We start from the raw sequence: 13,778 nt of genomic DNA, 5'->3' as shown, positions 1-13,778 counted from the left end.
GCAAGCCCCCCAGCAGCATTTGATTTACAGGCCCTAGGCACACATGGTGCACTGTACTAGCTACTGACTAGTAAATCAAATTAGCCAATCACGGAAACACCAATCCATAACAACAATTTACAACAGGAGCACTTGCACTTTAACACTGAACAGCAGTGAGAAAGTGCGCAGAGACACTAAGCCAGCAAAAACAGAGTCAAAACCGGGAGGTCAGAAAGCAAAAAGACAGGGGACACATGCCAAGAGATGCCAAGTCTAACAATGGATTCATTGTTTGATGATGTATTCTGATGTTCGGGCTGCATTAAACTTAAATACTGAGGAAATCTGTATCTACTTGTCTCATCAGTATGTTACCAAAATTGTGCAATGTTATATCTTTCCTCTATAGTATTGAGTAGAACATTTTGTCAAGCAATTTCTACAACTTTATATAATAATACATGTAAAATGGATTGAATTTAAACATCATCTTTGAAATTTTGTTTTAAATATAACCACATGGATTTCTTACATATTTTGAAGTAAGTTTTCACCCGTTTGCATCTGGAATGTGGGTCTTTGCATATTTTACAGTCAAAAAGTGGACGGGTGTATTTTATTCATTTTATGTAATAGCAAAATAGCGCACACTTATTATGGCTCGATGGTATAATGCAAAAACAACAAAGGGATGGAAATGAATTTGCACTGCTTCCTATGTGCCAGTGAAGTATTCTCTGACCTGGACTCAGAAAGGTGATTACAAAGGGTATTTGTTTTTCATGTAAAGTCTTACAAGTTTCAGAGTGCATGAATATACAATATTTGTTTATAAATCAGGGTATTCATTAATTAAGTAATAAGTAATCTATCCAGTATAAAACAACTTCTACATAAAAGAGAGAGTCTGTTCAAATGAGCCATAAATATCATTTTGACGTTAAAATTACTTTGCAACACTATCTTAAATTAACGATATTTAATTTTCCTGTATATGTTTTTTTTCGTCTACAGAATATGAATTCAAAGAAAAATAATCCCTTACAAATGGGAAACAGAACAAATATAGAAGAGTTTGTCCTACTTGGACTCTCGAGGAACGCGGAGATGCAGATAGTGTTGGCTTTGGCATTTTTAGTACTTTACTTGGCAATAGTGATTGGAAATAGTCTCATCATCGTTGCAGTGAAAATTGTGTCATCTCTTCAGTCTCCCATGTACTTCTTTCTCAGCAACTTGTCCCTCATCGACTTGTGCTACCCGAGCGTCACCATCCCTAAGATGCTTGTGAACATCCTATCCGGACGGGACACCATCCCCTTCAATGGATGCCTTTCCCAGCTCTTCTTCTTCCATCTCTTTATTTCGGCAGAGGTCTTCCTGCTTGCAGTGATGGCTTTTGACCGCTACGTGGCCATATGCAACCCCTTGCGTTACACCACCATCATGAGCAGGCGAGTGTGCAGCCTGCTGGTGCTCGGCTCGTGGTTGGGAGGTGTTGTGCATTCCGTGGTGCAAACCATTCTGATGATTCGACTTCCCTTCTGCAGGGCCGTTTCTACCATTAGGCAAGACTAGGCGGCCGCCTAGGGCGGCAAAAGGGGGGGGGGGGAGGAATTAATTTGAAATCAAACTGCGAAAAAATTGACCAAATTAGGAGAAAAAAGGAAGGGGGCAGCATTTTTCAATTCTCGCCTAGGGCGGCAAAACACCTAGAAACGGCCCTGCCCTTCTGTGGCCCCAATGAAGTGGACAGTTTCTTTTGTGATATCCCTCCCTTGCTGAATTTAGCCTGCTCGGATACCTTCATCACAGGGATATTGATTGTATCCAACAGTGGGCTGATCTCTTTGGTCAGCTTCATCCTCTTGCTCGGCTCCTACACCTCGATCCTACTATCTTTGAGACAACAGTCGGCCGAAGGGAAGCAGAAGGCGCTCTCCACCTGTGCCGCCCACCTGACGGTGGTGACAATATTTTTCGGGCCCTGCATCTTTATCTACACACGACCCTCTAGCAGTTTATCAATGGATAAAATAGTTTCTGTTTTTTACGCTGTCATAACACCTTTGCTGAACCCCATAATATATACACTAAGAAATGTAGAAGTTAAAAATTCCATGAAAAAAATGATAACGGACTGTCGGAGAATATTTATAAGAGGGGACAAAACACCATCATAAACACTACTGACCGATAAAGACTTCTCTCCCTCGAGTCCATCCCATTTCGAGTTAAATAAGTTAATATCATATTTCCAAGTATTGCTTACAATAAATACACTTGGACTGCAGGTAGGAGTTCACATCGACGAAGAGGATACCACACATGTCCTTAAAACGTACATGGTCATGGTCATTACAGATTCATGAACTTGAATATTGTGTGCAAAAGGAACGGAGCACGCAAGAGTGCATGCACGCTAAATCGGATAAAATTAATGAACCACAAAGTAAAAAAACGAAGGGTGAGCTCCAGATACTTGTTTTGTTGATAATTACCGTTCCGTTCCAAACTGTCAGCACCCCGCCGATAAATCAAGATTATTCAGAAACCATATGATAGTCACGCCAAGGACTATTCATGAAGTCATCAGCATATAAGAATGGTCACTTTGACATTCAAATATGGGACATTTAATCACGAACGGATATTCCATAACAAGGATTATCATTTCATTATTATTTCATGCGAAGGGGGAATGTTCACGTTTAATTCTGTGATAAATTTTGAAGTTTGTTTGTGTTCACGGATACGATTGGGAATGGGATAGCAAAGGGGAGGGGTTACATTGACACGTGATAGATTGCACTAATGAGTTACAGGTGGTCAGGTAACTTTAAATAGAGTGGTTTCCTGGCGGACGGGTAAAATGAAGATCAGATATGGAGGGAGTTCTGTGGCAGGTTTACATCAGGTACGCACGAGAGCAACATGGGGATAAACTCTGACCCGTCAGGGCATGAGGAGGTAGAGGGTTTGTAGACGCTGATTTATGTGAAAGAGGGGATAACATCGGGAGGTTTTGAAGTTACAAGACTGGGTAGGTCACAGTTTTTTTGGGGGTGGTTTGATTCATGTTGTAAGCAGGAGTTGGGAGGTTTGTGATTTATTGATTTCAGTTACGATGTTGCGGTATGATTATTATGAGCACGGAATAGATGGGGGGGATTAGAGATGTGTTGGTAACGGGGTGTTTTTGTTTACATCTAAAGTGGGCATATCATGCAAAGCTTATTATGAGTTACTGTGCAATGTTTAAAATAAGTGACGACATATGTGTATGTTTATATCATAGATACCCCTGACGAAGGTTGATTACCGAAATGCATTGGGTGTGATGTAACTCGAATACCATATTGAAGACTCGAGATTCAAACAAAACTCATGTTTAGGCCCGGATAGGCAATCATGTAGTAATGTAACGCAGAAGTTTAATGAATTTCGGAACTTTGGCGTGACAATGAGATTTGGACAAAACTTGGAAATAAAATTGTTAAAACTTGGCACAACTATGGTAAAAGTGGATTATTTGGAACACTACAGTGTATACAGCTGTGCAACTCGCTATGACCTGCAAGTTGCGGGCCATTACAGATTCATGAACTTGAATATTGTGTGCAAAAGGAACGGAGCACGCAAGAGTGCATGCACGCTAAATCGGATAAAATTAATGAACCACAAAGGAAAAAAACGAAGGGTGAGCTCCAGATACTTGTTTTGTTGATAATTACCGTTCCGTTCCAAACTGTCAGCACCCCGCCGATAAATCAAGATTATTCAGAAACCATATGATAGTCACGCCAAGGACTATTCATGAAGTCATCAGCATATAAGAATGGTCACTTTGACATTCAAATATGGGACATTTAATCACGAACGGATATTCCATAACAAGGATTATCATTTCATTATTATTTCATGCGAAGGGGGAATGTTCACGTTTAATTCTGTGATAAATTTTGAAGTTTGTTTGTGTTCACGGATACGATTGGGAATGGGATAGCAAAGGGGAGGGGTTACATTGACACGTGATAGATTGCACTAATGAGTTACAGGTGGTCAGGTAACTTTAAATAGAGTGGTTTCCTGGCGGACGGGTAAAATGAAGATCAGATATGGAGGGAGTTCTGTGGCAGGTTTACATCAGGTACGCACGAGAGCAACATGGGGATAAACTCTGACCCGTCAGGGCATGAGGAGGTAGAGGGTTTGTAGACGCTGATTTATGTGAAAGAGGGGATAACATCGGGAGGTTTTGAAGTTACAAGACTGGGTAGGTCACAGTTTTTTTGGGGGTGGTTTGATTCATGTTGTAAGCAGGAGTTGGGAGGTTTGTGATTTATTGATTTCAGTTACGATGTTGCGGTATGATTATTATGAGCACGGAATAGATGGGGGGGATTAGAGATGTGTTGGTAACGGGGTGTTTTTGTTTACATCTAAAGTGGGCATATCATGCAAAGCTTATTATGAGTTACTGTGCAATGTTTAAAATAAGTGACGACATATGTGTATGTTTATATCATAGATACCCCTGACGAAGGTTGATTACCGAAATGCATTGGGTGTGATGTAACTCGAATACCATATTGAAGACTCGAGATTCAAACAAAACTCATGTTTAGGCCCGGATAGGCAATCATGTAGTAATGTAACGCAGAAGTTTAATGAATTTCGGAACTTTGGCGTGACAATGAGATTTGGACAAAACTTGGAAATAAAATTGTTAAAACTTGGCACAACTATGGTAAAAGTGGATTATTTGGAACACTACAGTGTATACAGCTGTGCAACTCGCTATGACCTGCAAGTTGCGGGCCATTACAGATTCATGAACTTGAATATTGTGTGCAAAAGGAACGGAGCACGCAAGAGTGCATGCACGCTAAATCGGATAAAATTAATGAACCACAAAGGAAAAAAACGAAGGGTGTGCTCCAGATACTTGTTTTGTTGATGTGTACAGGATGCCAGGTTTGAAGAAAATAAAGCAGAGCCTTACACCCCCTTAACAGTACACTTGGAGATGAAAAGTCCCCGGACAGTACAAGTAAAAGTACTTGACTCTTTTAAGTTCATATGATGCAGTAACCTATTTGTGTGTAATGTCTGTTCTGGTACTCCTACTTTGCTACATGAAACTCATGCTACTATGTGTACAGTGCCTAGATGTTTGTAGTGCCTAGGATGTATACATTGTGATAGTGTGCAACATAACGAAATAATAGCTGTATGTTTTAAAATGCTTTTGGAAATTTGTAGAGCACATTCTTTGATATAGGCTTAATGCTGCTAGAATCAATAGAATTATTAGTGTAGGACACTGGGTTATTAATTGGGGTGCACGGAAGTCCACCACACGGAATAAATCCAGAAACCTGCTAAGGTAAAGCACAATTTCAATAATTTAAACATGAGCTCAACCCCCTAGTAGCTATGCCACAGAGCAGAATAGCTTAAGAAAGGAAAACATGTAAAATAAATAGCAGGAACAAAACCCAGCACAATAAAATTCACCCAATCAATATGTAAAAAAGAGACATACTGGATGATTAAAATGACACAAAAAGGCTAAAAAAAAATCCCAAAAGGGGAAACTTACATTTGAATTGTCAAAGACTTAAGCCACACAGTGCCAACCAAAAGTAAAGCACCAATCAGTAGTCATTGATCATGGTTGGCCCGGACCTAGGCATGATTTCAGGCTGACAGTGATAGAGCACGGTTTTGTTATATTAAGAGGCTTCATCTCAGTGAAAGATTAGCCTTTCTGACTCAGTTTCTGAAATGGAATTCAGAATCTTCCAGTGGGGCAAACTGTGTCTGCTGAAGTTCTCTCAAATCCAGAAACCTGCTAAATGAGGTTCTGCTGGAACAACTGGTTTTGGCAGGACACTTTCAGAGTTGCTGAGGTCCTCTAATCAAGCAGAACCTTTTCACAACTTCTTCCAGTCCAGGTTTCTAGGTTTGGACTTAGTCTTTCCTTATGGAACTCAAAATCCTCTGGAGCAGCAAGCCTGGAGCTGTATCCTCTTGAAATCAGCCACTTTTGCAACAAGGTTCCTCTAAAATTCTAGAGGTCTTTGAAGTCCTTATTGCAAACTGTCCTACAGTGCACTATTCTGAGGGAAATCCAACGTGGCAAAATGCTTCTGCCCCTCAAGAGAGCTTGCGTGTCAGCCGGGGATTTCTTTAGGGAAATGAGCAGTCTCCTCCTCCTCAGCCAATCTGGGTCTGGGACTGGCTGCCCCTCACTGGCTGGTGCCAAACTGGCACAGAGGCCTAATGAATAAAAGGCTTCCCCAAAGCTTCCTTTTACAAATAAATGTGAATGTGCATGTCTCATCCTGGCATCTTTCAAGTTATTGAAGTTCCTGAACCCTCCCCTGATGTTCCTGATGTTCTACCAGTCAATGTATGTACATGATTACCAACATGACATTCTTGTATGTGTCACTTTTACAGGTCACTCAAGAGTAGGCCTTGAACAGCCAAACAAAATCAACGTTGCTGCCTTTGTAGGCCTCCCAAGGGGTCATATATTTAATATTTAAAACTGGAATTCTTTCCTGTCAAAAAGGGTTATTGTGACAGGTTTGCCTCCCTCTCTCCCGTCTACTCGGCCACCGGTCTCCAGTTACAACTAGCATTACCTGCACTAGGCCCTTTGTCAAGGTCTGAATTTGGCACAGTCAACACTACAGGATGGGACCCTTCTATACCGATTTCATCTGTTGACTATCTCGGACCCCCCACAGGCTGAACAGGTGCTTTCTCAGCTACTTTTGGGTCCCCAGCAGATTGACTAACATTCTGCCTCTGCCCCACTCTAACCACCGCCGCCGGTACATGAGAAACAGGTTTTGTTCTATCATGGGGGGATAAGGGATTCTTCACCATAACCCAGTCACCAGGAATGAGGTCATGGCACTGCTCATGTTGAGGCGGGGGTGTAGCCTCTCTAACCTGGTGAGACACAGAATGCACCACTTCAGCCAGTCCTTTGCAATAAACAAGAATCATGTCATCTGTAATGTTCACAAGCGCATTCACAGACACAGCTGGCAGTCTCACTCATGGCCCTTCCCATGATGATATAATGATGCGAAAATCCTGTCCTCCTATCTGGAGTTCTGCATAGACCGTTCAGTACAAGGGCAAAGCTTCAGGTCATTTCAAAGCACACTCTTAAGCCAATCTGGATTTCAAAGGGCCATTGACTTGCTCCACAATTTCAGAAGCTTCTGATCGGTAACTGCAGTGGAACCTCTGTTTCACTTGTAATGCTGCACATGATGACATCTTCATGAACTCATTATTAAAATGTGTTCCTCTGTCTGACTCCAAAGAAGTCAGGGAACCAAGATGCGGAATTAACTCAATCAACAACAAGTTGGACACTGTGAGACTATCATTTTTCCTAGTATGGTAAGCTTCAGCCCACCATGAAAAGATGCACACTATCACTAGGACATATCTTAACCCATTGCCCACAGGCATCTCAATAAAGTGCAGTTGCGCCCTGTTGATGGGACCTCCTGATCTCCCTATGTGACTCTCTGTGACTGCTCTTCTCTTGCCTACATTCTTCTATGGGCACAAAACGCATCTAGGACAAAACCTTTAGCCATCTATTTAGATGTGTGGTTTAACCAAGTTTCCCTAAATCGTCCCACCATGGCGTCTCTCCCTACATGTGGAGGCTGATGATAATGTCTTGCCATGGGCGGTAACAGGCTATCTGGCAACATCTCTTGAAACCCAAATGTCATCCTCATTTCTTTTGACACAATCTGCTCTAATCCAATCATGCCGTCTGCTTCTGGCACTTCCTTCTGTATCCTCTTAACTTCTTCCCAAGTATCAACTGCAGTTACCAACAAACTGCAATTTGTGGTATCTGAATTTTCATTGAAATATTCTCATTAAAGGTGCAAGAATTCAGAGCACACTATCTTGCTGTTTCATCATCATACCTATTCCCCACTGTCACGCAGTCAGTGCCAACTTGATACGTGGCCCACTTAACCACTGCAAACTGGACAGGTAACTGTAAAGCCAGCAAAACATTTTGCTCACTGTCACCATTCCTGATGGGCAAACCTGAAGAGGTCATGAACCCACAGTGTGACCATAACTGTCCGAAGTAGTGAAAAACACCAAAGCCATACTGACTATTAGTCAAAAGTGTCTCTTTCAGCTGGTCTGGAACACAGCATGCTCTAGTAAGAACAAACAGTTCTATCACCGATGCTGAAAATTAATACTCCTTGAAGCCAGAAAACATCTATAGCACTTGAGACCATACAGACTGCATGAGTAGCACTCAGGGTTTCATCGTGGTCTCCTCAGCAGGACCCATCAACAAACAGCACATGGTCTAATTCAGGCAGTGGCATCTCTTGAAGGTCAGGTCTCAGCTTCGTGCATAGTTCAGTAACATCAAGACAATGATGCTGAACTTCCCCTTCAACATTTTGATTCCTGTGTGTGGTTTGAGACGCCAACATGGCAGTCGCTCTCTAATGGATTTCCATGCTGAACCTCTCTAATCAGATATTTATCTGATATTTCACCTGCCATCGACTGCTGACCTGAAGCCTCTGTGCCTTATATAGCGCGACGGGGGCAGATCCACAACCTGGGCTTCCAGTACCTCTCAGACGCCCACTTACTAGATGCAGCACTACCCTGCCAGCATTTAGAGGGGTGCCGCTCTGCCACTGATCATGTGACCTAGGCCATACTGGCACCATATTAAGCAGCACGTTTCATTCTCCCCCTGTGTCAGCGCTAGCGTTCTCAAAGGGGGTCACCTCGTCCTACTGCCACCAGCCGGAAGAAGGTAAGGTATGATCCCGGTGGTAGCCCTAGTGCTCCGTACCATGTGCCCACTATCACCTCCCCCCCTCGCTGCTGCCTTGCTGATGGCTTGACCTAGTAACAGGCACCCACTAGTGCCACAGAGTTGTGAAGAGGGGTGGTATGGGAGAGCCAGGAAGCTGAGCCCCTAAACAGCAGGAAGCCAGCTTGATGTCACGGGAGCAGGATGCCCTGTGGATGGTGGTGTGGCCTGGTGATAAGTGTAGTGGTGCCAGGACATCAAGTAAAACCCTGCTTGTGGTGGCTGGTGCTTGGGGAGGACCGGGGAGCCAGTGATTCCGCTGGGGAGTGCTGGCTGCGATATTTTGATTGGGGTCCACTGGCTGAATCGACTTCCTCACTCTTGAGCCCCCTCCAGTGATTGCAGTTTGGACGCCAAGCGACAAAGGGCCTGGGCATGTTCTCCACGGTGCTCCGATCACCCTTTCCATGCTGCATATTTCCGGTTTCCCCCACAACAGCCCGGCAGCGAGACCTCACAGCAATATTAGACACAAGCCAAGCGGCAGCCCCTGGGCTCGGTGAGACTTGCTTGCTCTGTCCTCCCCCCTGCCACCTTCTTGCCAGTGACTCAGTCGCACAACTGGGGACAGTTCTCCTGCTCCCCAACTTGTAAGGTGATAGTGCCTGGGCATGCTGGGGAGGTTGATCCCTAGAAGGCTAGATGCCATTTTGTCAATGTGGGAGTTGCAGCGCATACTGAGCTGTGGCATGGCCTGATGTCCTTGCTTGATGTTTCAGGACACTAAACATTTTCTCAATCACAATATCTGCGATTTAGTGGGTAAGGGGGCACCCGCATTCCCAGTGAAAAATACCAGCTGTATGAAATTGCTTTGGGCCTTCTGAAACCGCCATCCTCACTCTGAAGCATAACCACTCAAGAGAGCGGCCCTATGCTATTTCAACCAACCACACATCTTAGGTCTCAAATTCACAGGGATGACTGCATTCCTTTTATCCACATCCCCCCACTGGTGGTGATTTGGGAAACAAGGGGATAGAGGGTGCAGCCATGAGTGCCAGGACCTTCCCATCCATTGCCTCGCTTGCCCTCCACTAGTACTCAGTTAGTACTAGCACCTGCTGTTCTTTTCCTTACCCTGTGCTCTGCTCACAACACACCTGGGTGGATGAAGGCAAACTCCACACTATAACAAACACCTATCTATGCACTGTGCTTCATATTAGTTTGCCTCTGATTGTGTCATCTCTGAGTCCTTGTTCTCTGGCCCAGCCTTCCACCACGACTGCTCAAGGTCCCCGCTGGTAAACTAAGACTTACCTGATTCACCACCTGGCATTATACCTTGAGTGGCTGCAATGCATCCTTGCATCCTCTGGGCAGCTGCCAAGCTAGGGAGCCACTAACCAATCTCTCTCGATACCCCGCTCTTGCTCTGCCCAGGGGAGAGGATTTTCCTGCCTTATCCACGGTGTCCCCAGTGGCGCCTGAACACCTCTTAGATTCCGCCCTGGCTTCTTCTCCTTTGGCTCAGAGGACATCTGCTACTGCCAAGAGACTGGCTGCTCGTGCTGCTGCAGAGCTGTGTCAAGCGGGTCGAATCTTCATCGCCAAAGGGGCTGAATAAAACCCTTGTCCCAGGCTAGGGGTAAAGACAAAGCCGCCTGCCCAACGACCTCACAGACTTGAATGGACCATTACACCACCATTTTTTTACTTATTTATTTTTTTATTTTACGGAGTTTTATATAGCGCAAATTTGACCCGAAGGTATCGAGTATTAGAGCGCTTTACATAGCACCAGTTGCGCTATATGAAGACAGATTCATTTTTGTTAGCCACGGGGAGATTAAGTGATTTGCCCAGAATCAGAGGATGTTCCGCGTCATTGCCTAGACTTGAATCCGGTTCCCCAGATTCGAGGTCAACCGCCCTAGCAGTTAGACCAACTCCTCTCACCACACCTGTGAACTGTCATCCTGAGTGCACTGGGGGGGGGGAAATACCCCTCTTTGGGTGGGGATCTTGTGAGAGTCCTTTAGGCCATTAAAACTTCACAAGCTGCAGTGGAGACCAAAGTTGGGGAGGTGCGAACAGATGTGACATTGCTTTGCCATGATCTCTAAAATACCACAGCCGTAGTTTGCTGAAGCTGAATCTCAAATATCCACAGTGGAGGACGAGATTACAAATATTAAATCCCAGGTTTCTAGCCTCCTTACATGCACAACAGAATTCCATTGTCATGCTGAAGATGCAGAGAATCGCTCCCGGTGCAACAATGTGCATGTAATTGAAAGAAGGTACTGAGCCTCAACAAGTTGCGGACTTCTTAGAACTCTGGATCAATTCCTGGATACCTTTGAATCAACAGTCCTCCTAGTTTGCAAAATAATGGGCTCATCAGGCTGTGACGATCAAACCTCTCCTAGGTACCTCACCAAGACCAATGATTGCACATGTCTTTAAATTCAGAGACAGAGATGCTATCGTCAGAGAGGGCCACTCCCAACCCGGACTCCGCTGTGGAGATTACAAAGTCCTCCTCTTCCCTGATTACACCCTGGAGTTCCAACAGCAATGCCACTCCTACATAGAGGTCAAGCAGAAACTCAGGGCAGTGGACCTTCAGTACTGGCTACTGTTTCCTTCTAGGCTCTGAGTCATCTTTGCCAACAAATCCAATTTCTTTGACACACCAAAGTCGACCTGGCTATGGCTTACAGAGGAACATCCACTTCAGGCCCATGCAGCTACCTCGCTGCGAAGACTCGGATCCTCTGGACTGGCTTGAGCTACACTGGAACTCAAACCATGCAGATATCGCACTTGATCCCAGAAGATATGCCACATCAATCACTCAAATCTCCCTGGTAACTCAAAATACAGAAGCTATGTTCAGGCTGTTAACTCTGAACTCTAGGCCTATTTTCACAGTAATGAAGGCTTGGTCACTCTGTTGGCACTCTATGGGCTACCAGCAAGGCAATCATATGTGGGTTTGATAGGGGACGTATCAGGGCACAGGAGTGTGCCTTCTCCCTTCACATCACTTAACTAGAGACACATGCCCCCCGATTGGAAGGGAGCCTTACATCAGACCCTCAGGATGACATCCCTTCCCAATTGAGCCTTCTTTATGAATACATTTGTCTCTAATCCCTGGGGGCTGCCAATCCACTTTGGTGCACCACAACTGCTAGGGTTTATGAGTGGGGAGACAAAAATGGAAGGCTGTTGTACTGGCTGGCCTGCCAGCTCCAGCTGGTGCTGTCCAGAGATGGGGTTGGGCCCCGGTTTTGTGGAATGGTCTGGGACCTATACTAGAGCAAAATGGCACAGGTGCAGATCAATGGTGTCCTCTCCAATGCCTTTTCTATTGGCCAAGGAACCAGGCAGGGCTGCCCCCTGTCCCCACTCTAGTTTGTGCTCACGATTGAGCCACTAGCACCACTCTGATGCTCAGCTGGGGGGATGGATGTGGAGTAGCAGCCAAGGCGGACTGCACAGACTTATATGAGGACAATGTCCTTCTCTGTGTGGCACATTCCGCTACAAGTGGCCCTCACTTTCTACATCTCCTGCAGTGCTTTGGATAGGCCTCAGGCCTTAGAATGAATCCCTCCAAATCAGTGTTGGTACCTCTGGCCCCATACAGGGATTGCTTTGACAGGCAACATACTATTCCTATCCTTAGCTTTAGGTACCTGGGTATCTGGGTTGCCTTACATCCTGAACTGACATGGTCCCTCAATCTCCAACACTTAACACGGAAGTCCAAAGCCAACCTTGTTAAATGGCAATCCCTTCTACTGAATATAATGGGCTGCATAACTCTATAGAAAAGGATGATACTACAGTGGTTTTTATACTTCATTCAAAACTTTGCACTCCTCTTACCTAGGCCATGGTTTTGAGCCTTAGATAGGATTGCAGCCTCCTTCCTGTGGCACTGGTCCCAATCCCGCCTTTCCTATGCTTACAGTCAGTGTGGTCCACAAGACGGTGGACTGGGTATGACCAATCTCTATCTCTATTAGTTATCCTCTCCCCTCCTAACCATTCATGACTGGTTATATGAGTGATTGTCGGACCATGCCTGTCGGCTATAAATAGCACTTCTAGGATTACCATCAGATATAGGCCATGCTCTTTGGATCTCCAATCCCTAATTCCATGCCACAAAATTGCTCTTCTATTCTGAAGGGCTGCACTTGGTCATTCTTGCTGGGATACCACACTCGCACAGCAAACACCTCCTCGACATGGAACTTGCTTAAGGGAGGTAGCAGTGTTGCAGGGCTTTGGGAGATGAGGCCTTATTGGTATCTTGCAGCTGAGTGATGTCTGGTCAGGAACACACATGCAGTCTTTTTAAGAACTCCAAACTACTCTTGCTAATACCCAATTCTATAAATACCTCCAATTAAGACATTTTCTTCAACCCGACGCGCCTTAAACTGAGACTGCTCCTGAATTCAGTCTGCTGAAGACCCAACTCCTCATGGGGACCTGGGCTAGGGTGGAATCTCCCAGATTTATTTCACTTTGATTGTCAATGCCCCTGACATGCTTGCCCATCTCAGCACCCGTTAGGAAAGTTGGATAGGCCCCATGGATGATGATTGTTGAAGGGATGCATTGGACGCACCCAAAGCAATCACAATTTATTTTTGATTGCGATTGATCCAAATGTATTACCGCTATGGTGCCTATCTCTCCCCACATAGACTGCACTGGGTGGGCCTCCTTCCTGAACCTTCTTGCCCCTGCTGTGGCGACACGGGCCTCCTTCCTGAACCCTCTTGCCCCCGCTGTGGAGACGCTACTGCTGATTTTTATCACATGGTATTGACATGCCCAGGATTCAAAACTTTTGGTCTGCGATGGTGGGAGAGCTGACGGAGGCCTTGTGTTGGGAAGTTCCACTCTCCCTTTTGATGAT

The 13,778-nt window shown here is 45.0% G+C and overlaps 1 protein-coding gene across 4 annotated transcripts in view; it reads left to right on the top strand.

Moving 5' to 3' along the window:
• The window catches only part of LOC146869257 (olfactory receptor 4B13-like), a 179,144-nt gene extending 174,417 nt beyond the window's left edge, over positions 1 to 4,727 (top strand). For 2 of the 4 annotated variants that reach the window (XM_085646357.1, XM_085646324.1), the window contains exon 3: positions 997 to 4,727. In XM_085646357.1, coding sequence (XP_085502483.1) covers positions 997 to 1,560 — 564 coding nt within the window. In that variant the 3' untranslated portion in view covers positions 1,561 to 4,727. The remainder of the gene's footprint in view (positions 1 to 996) is intronic. The other 2 variants (XR_014979250.1, XM_085646389.1) reach the window with 2 other exon arrangements.
• The last annotated feature ends 9,051 nt before the right edge of the window (positions 4,728 to 13,778 follow it).

Source organism: Triturus cristatus, chromosome 1_1, assembly GCF_964204655.1.
Source record: "Triturus cristatus chromosome 1_1, aTriCri1.1, whole genome shotgun sequence".
NCBI classification, from domain to species: Eukaryota; Metazoa; Chordata; class Amphibia; order Caudata; family Salamandridae; genus Triturus; species Triturus cristatus.
The sequence above is the reverse complement of the archived record's forward strand: the minus strand, read 5'-3'. Positions and strand labels throughout refer to the sequence as shown.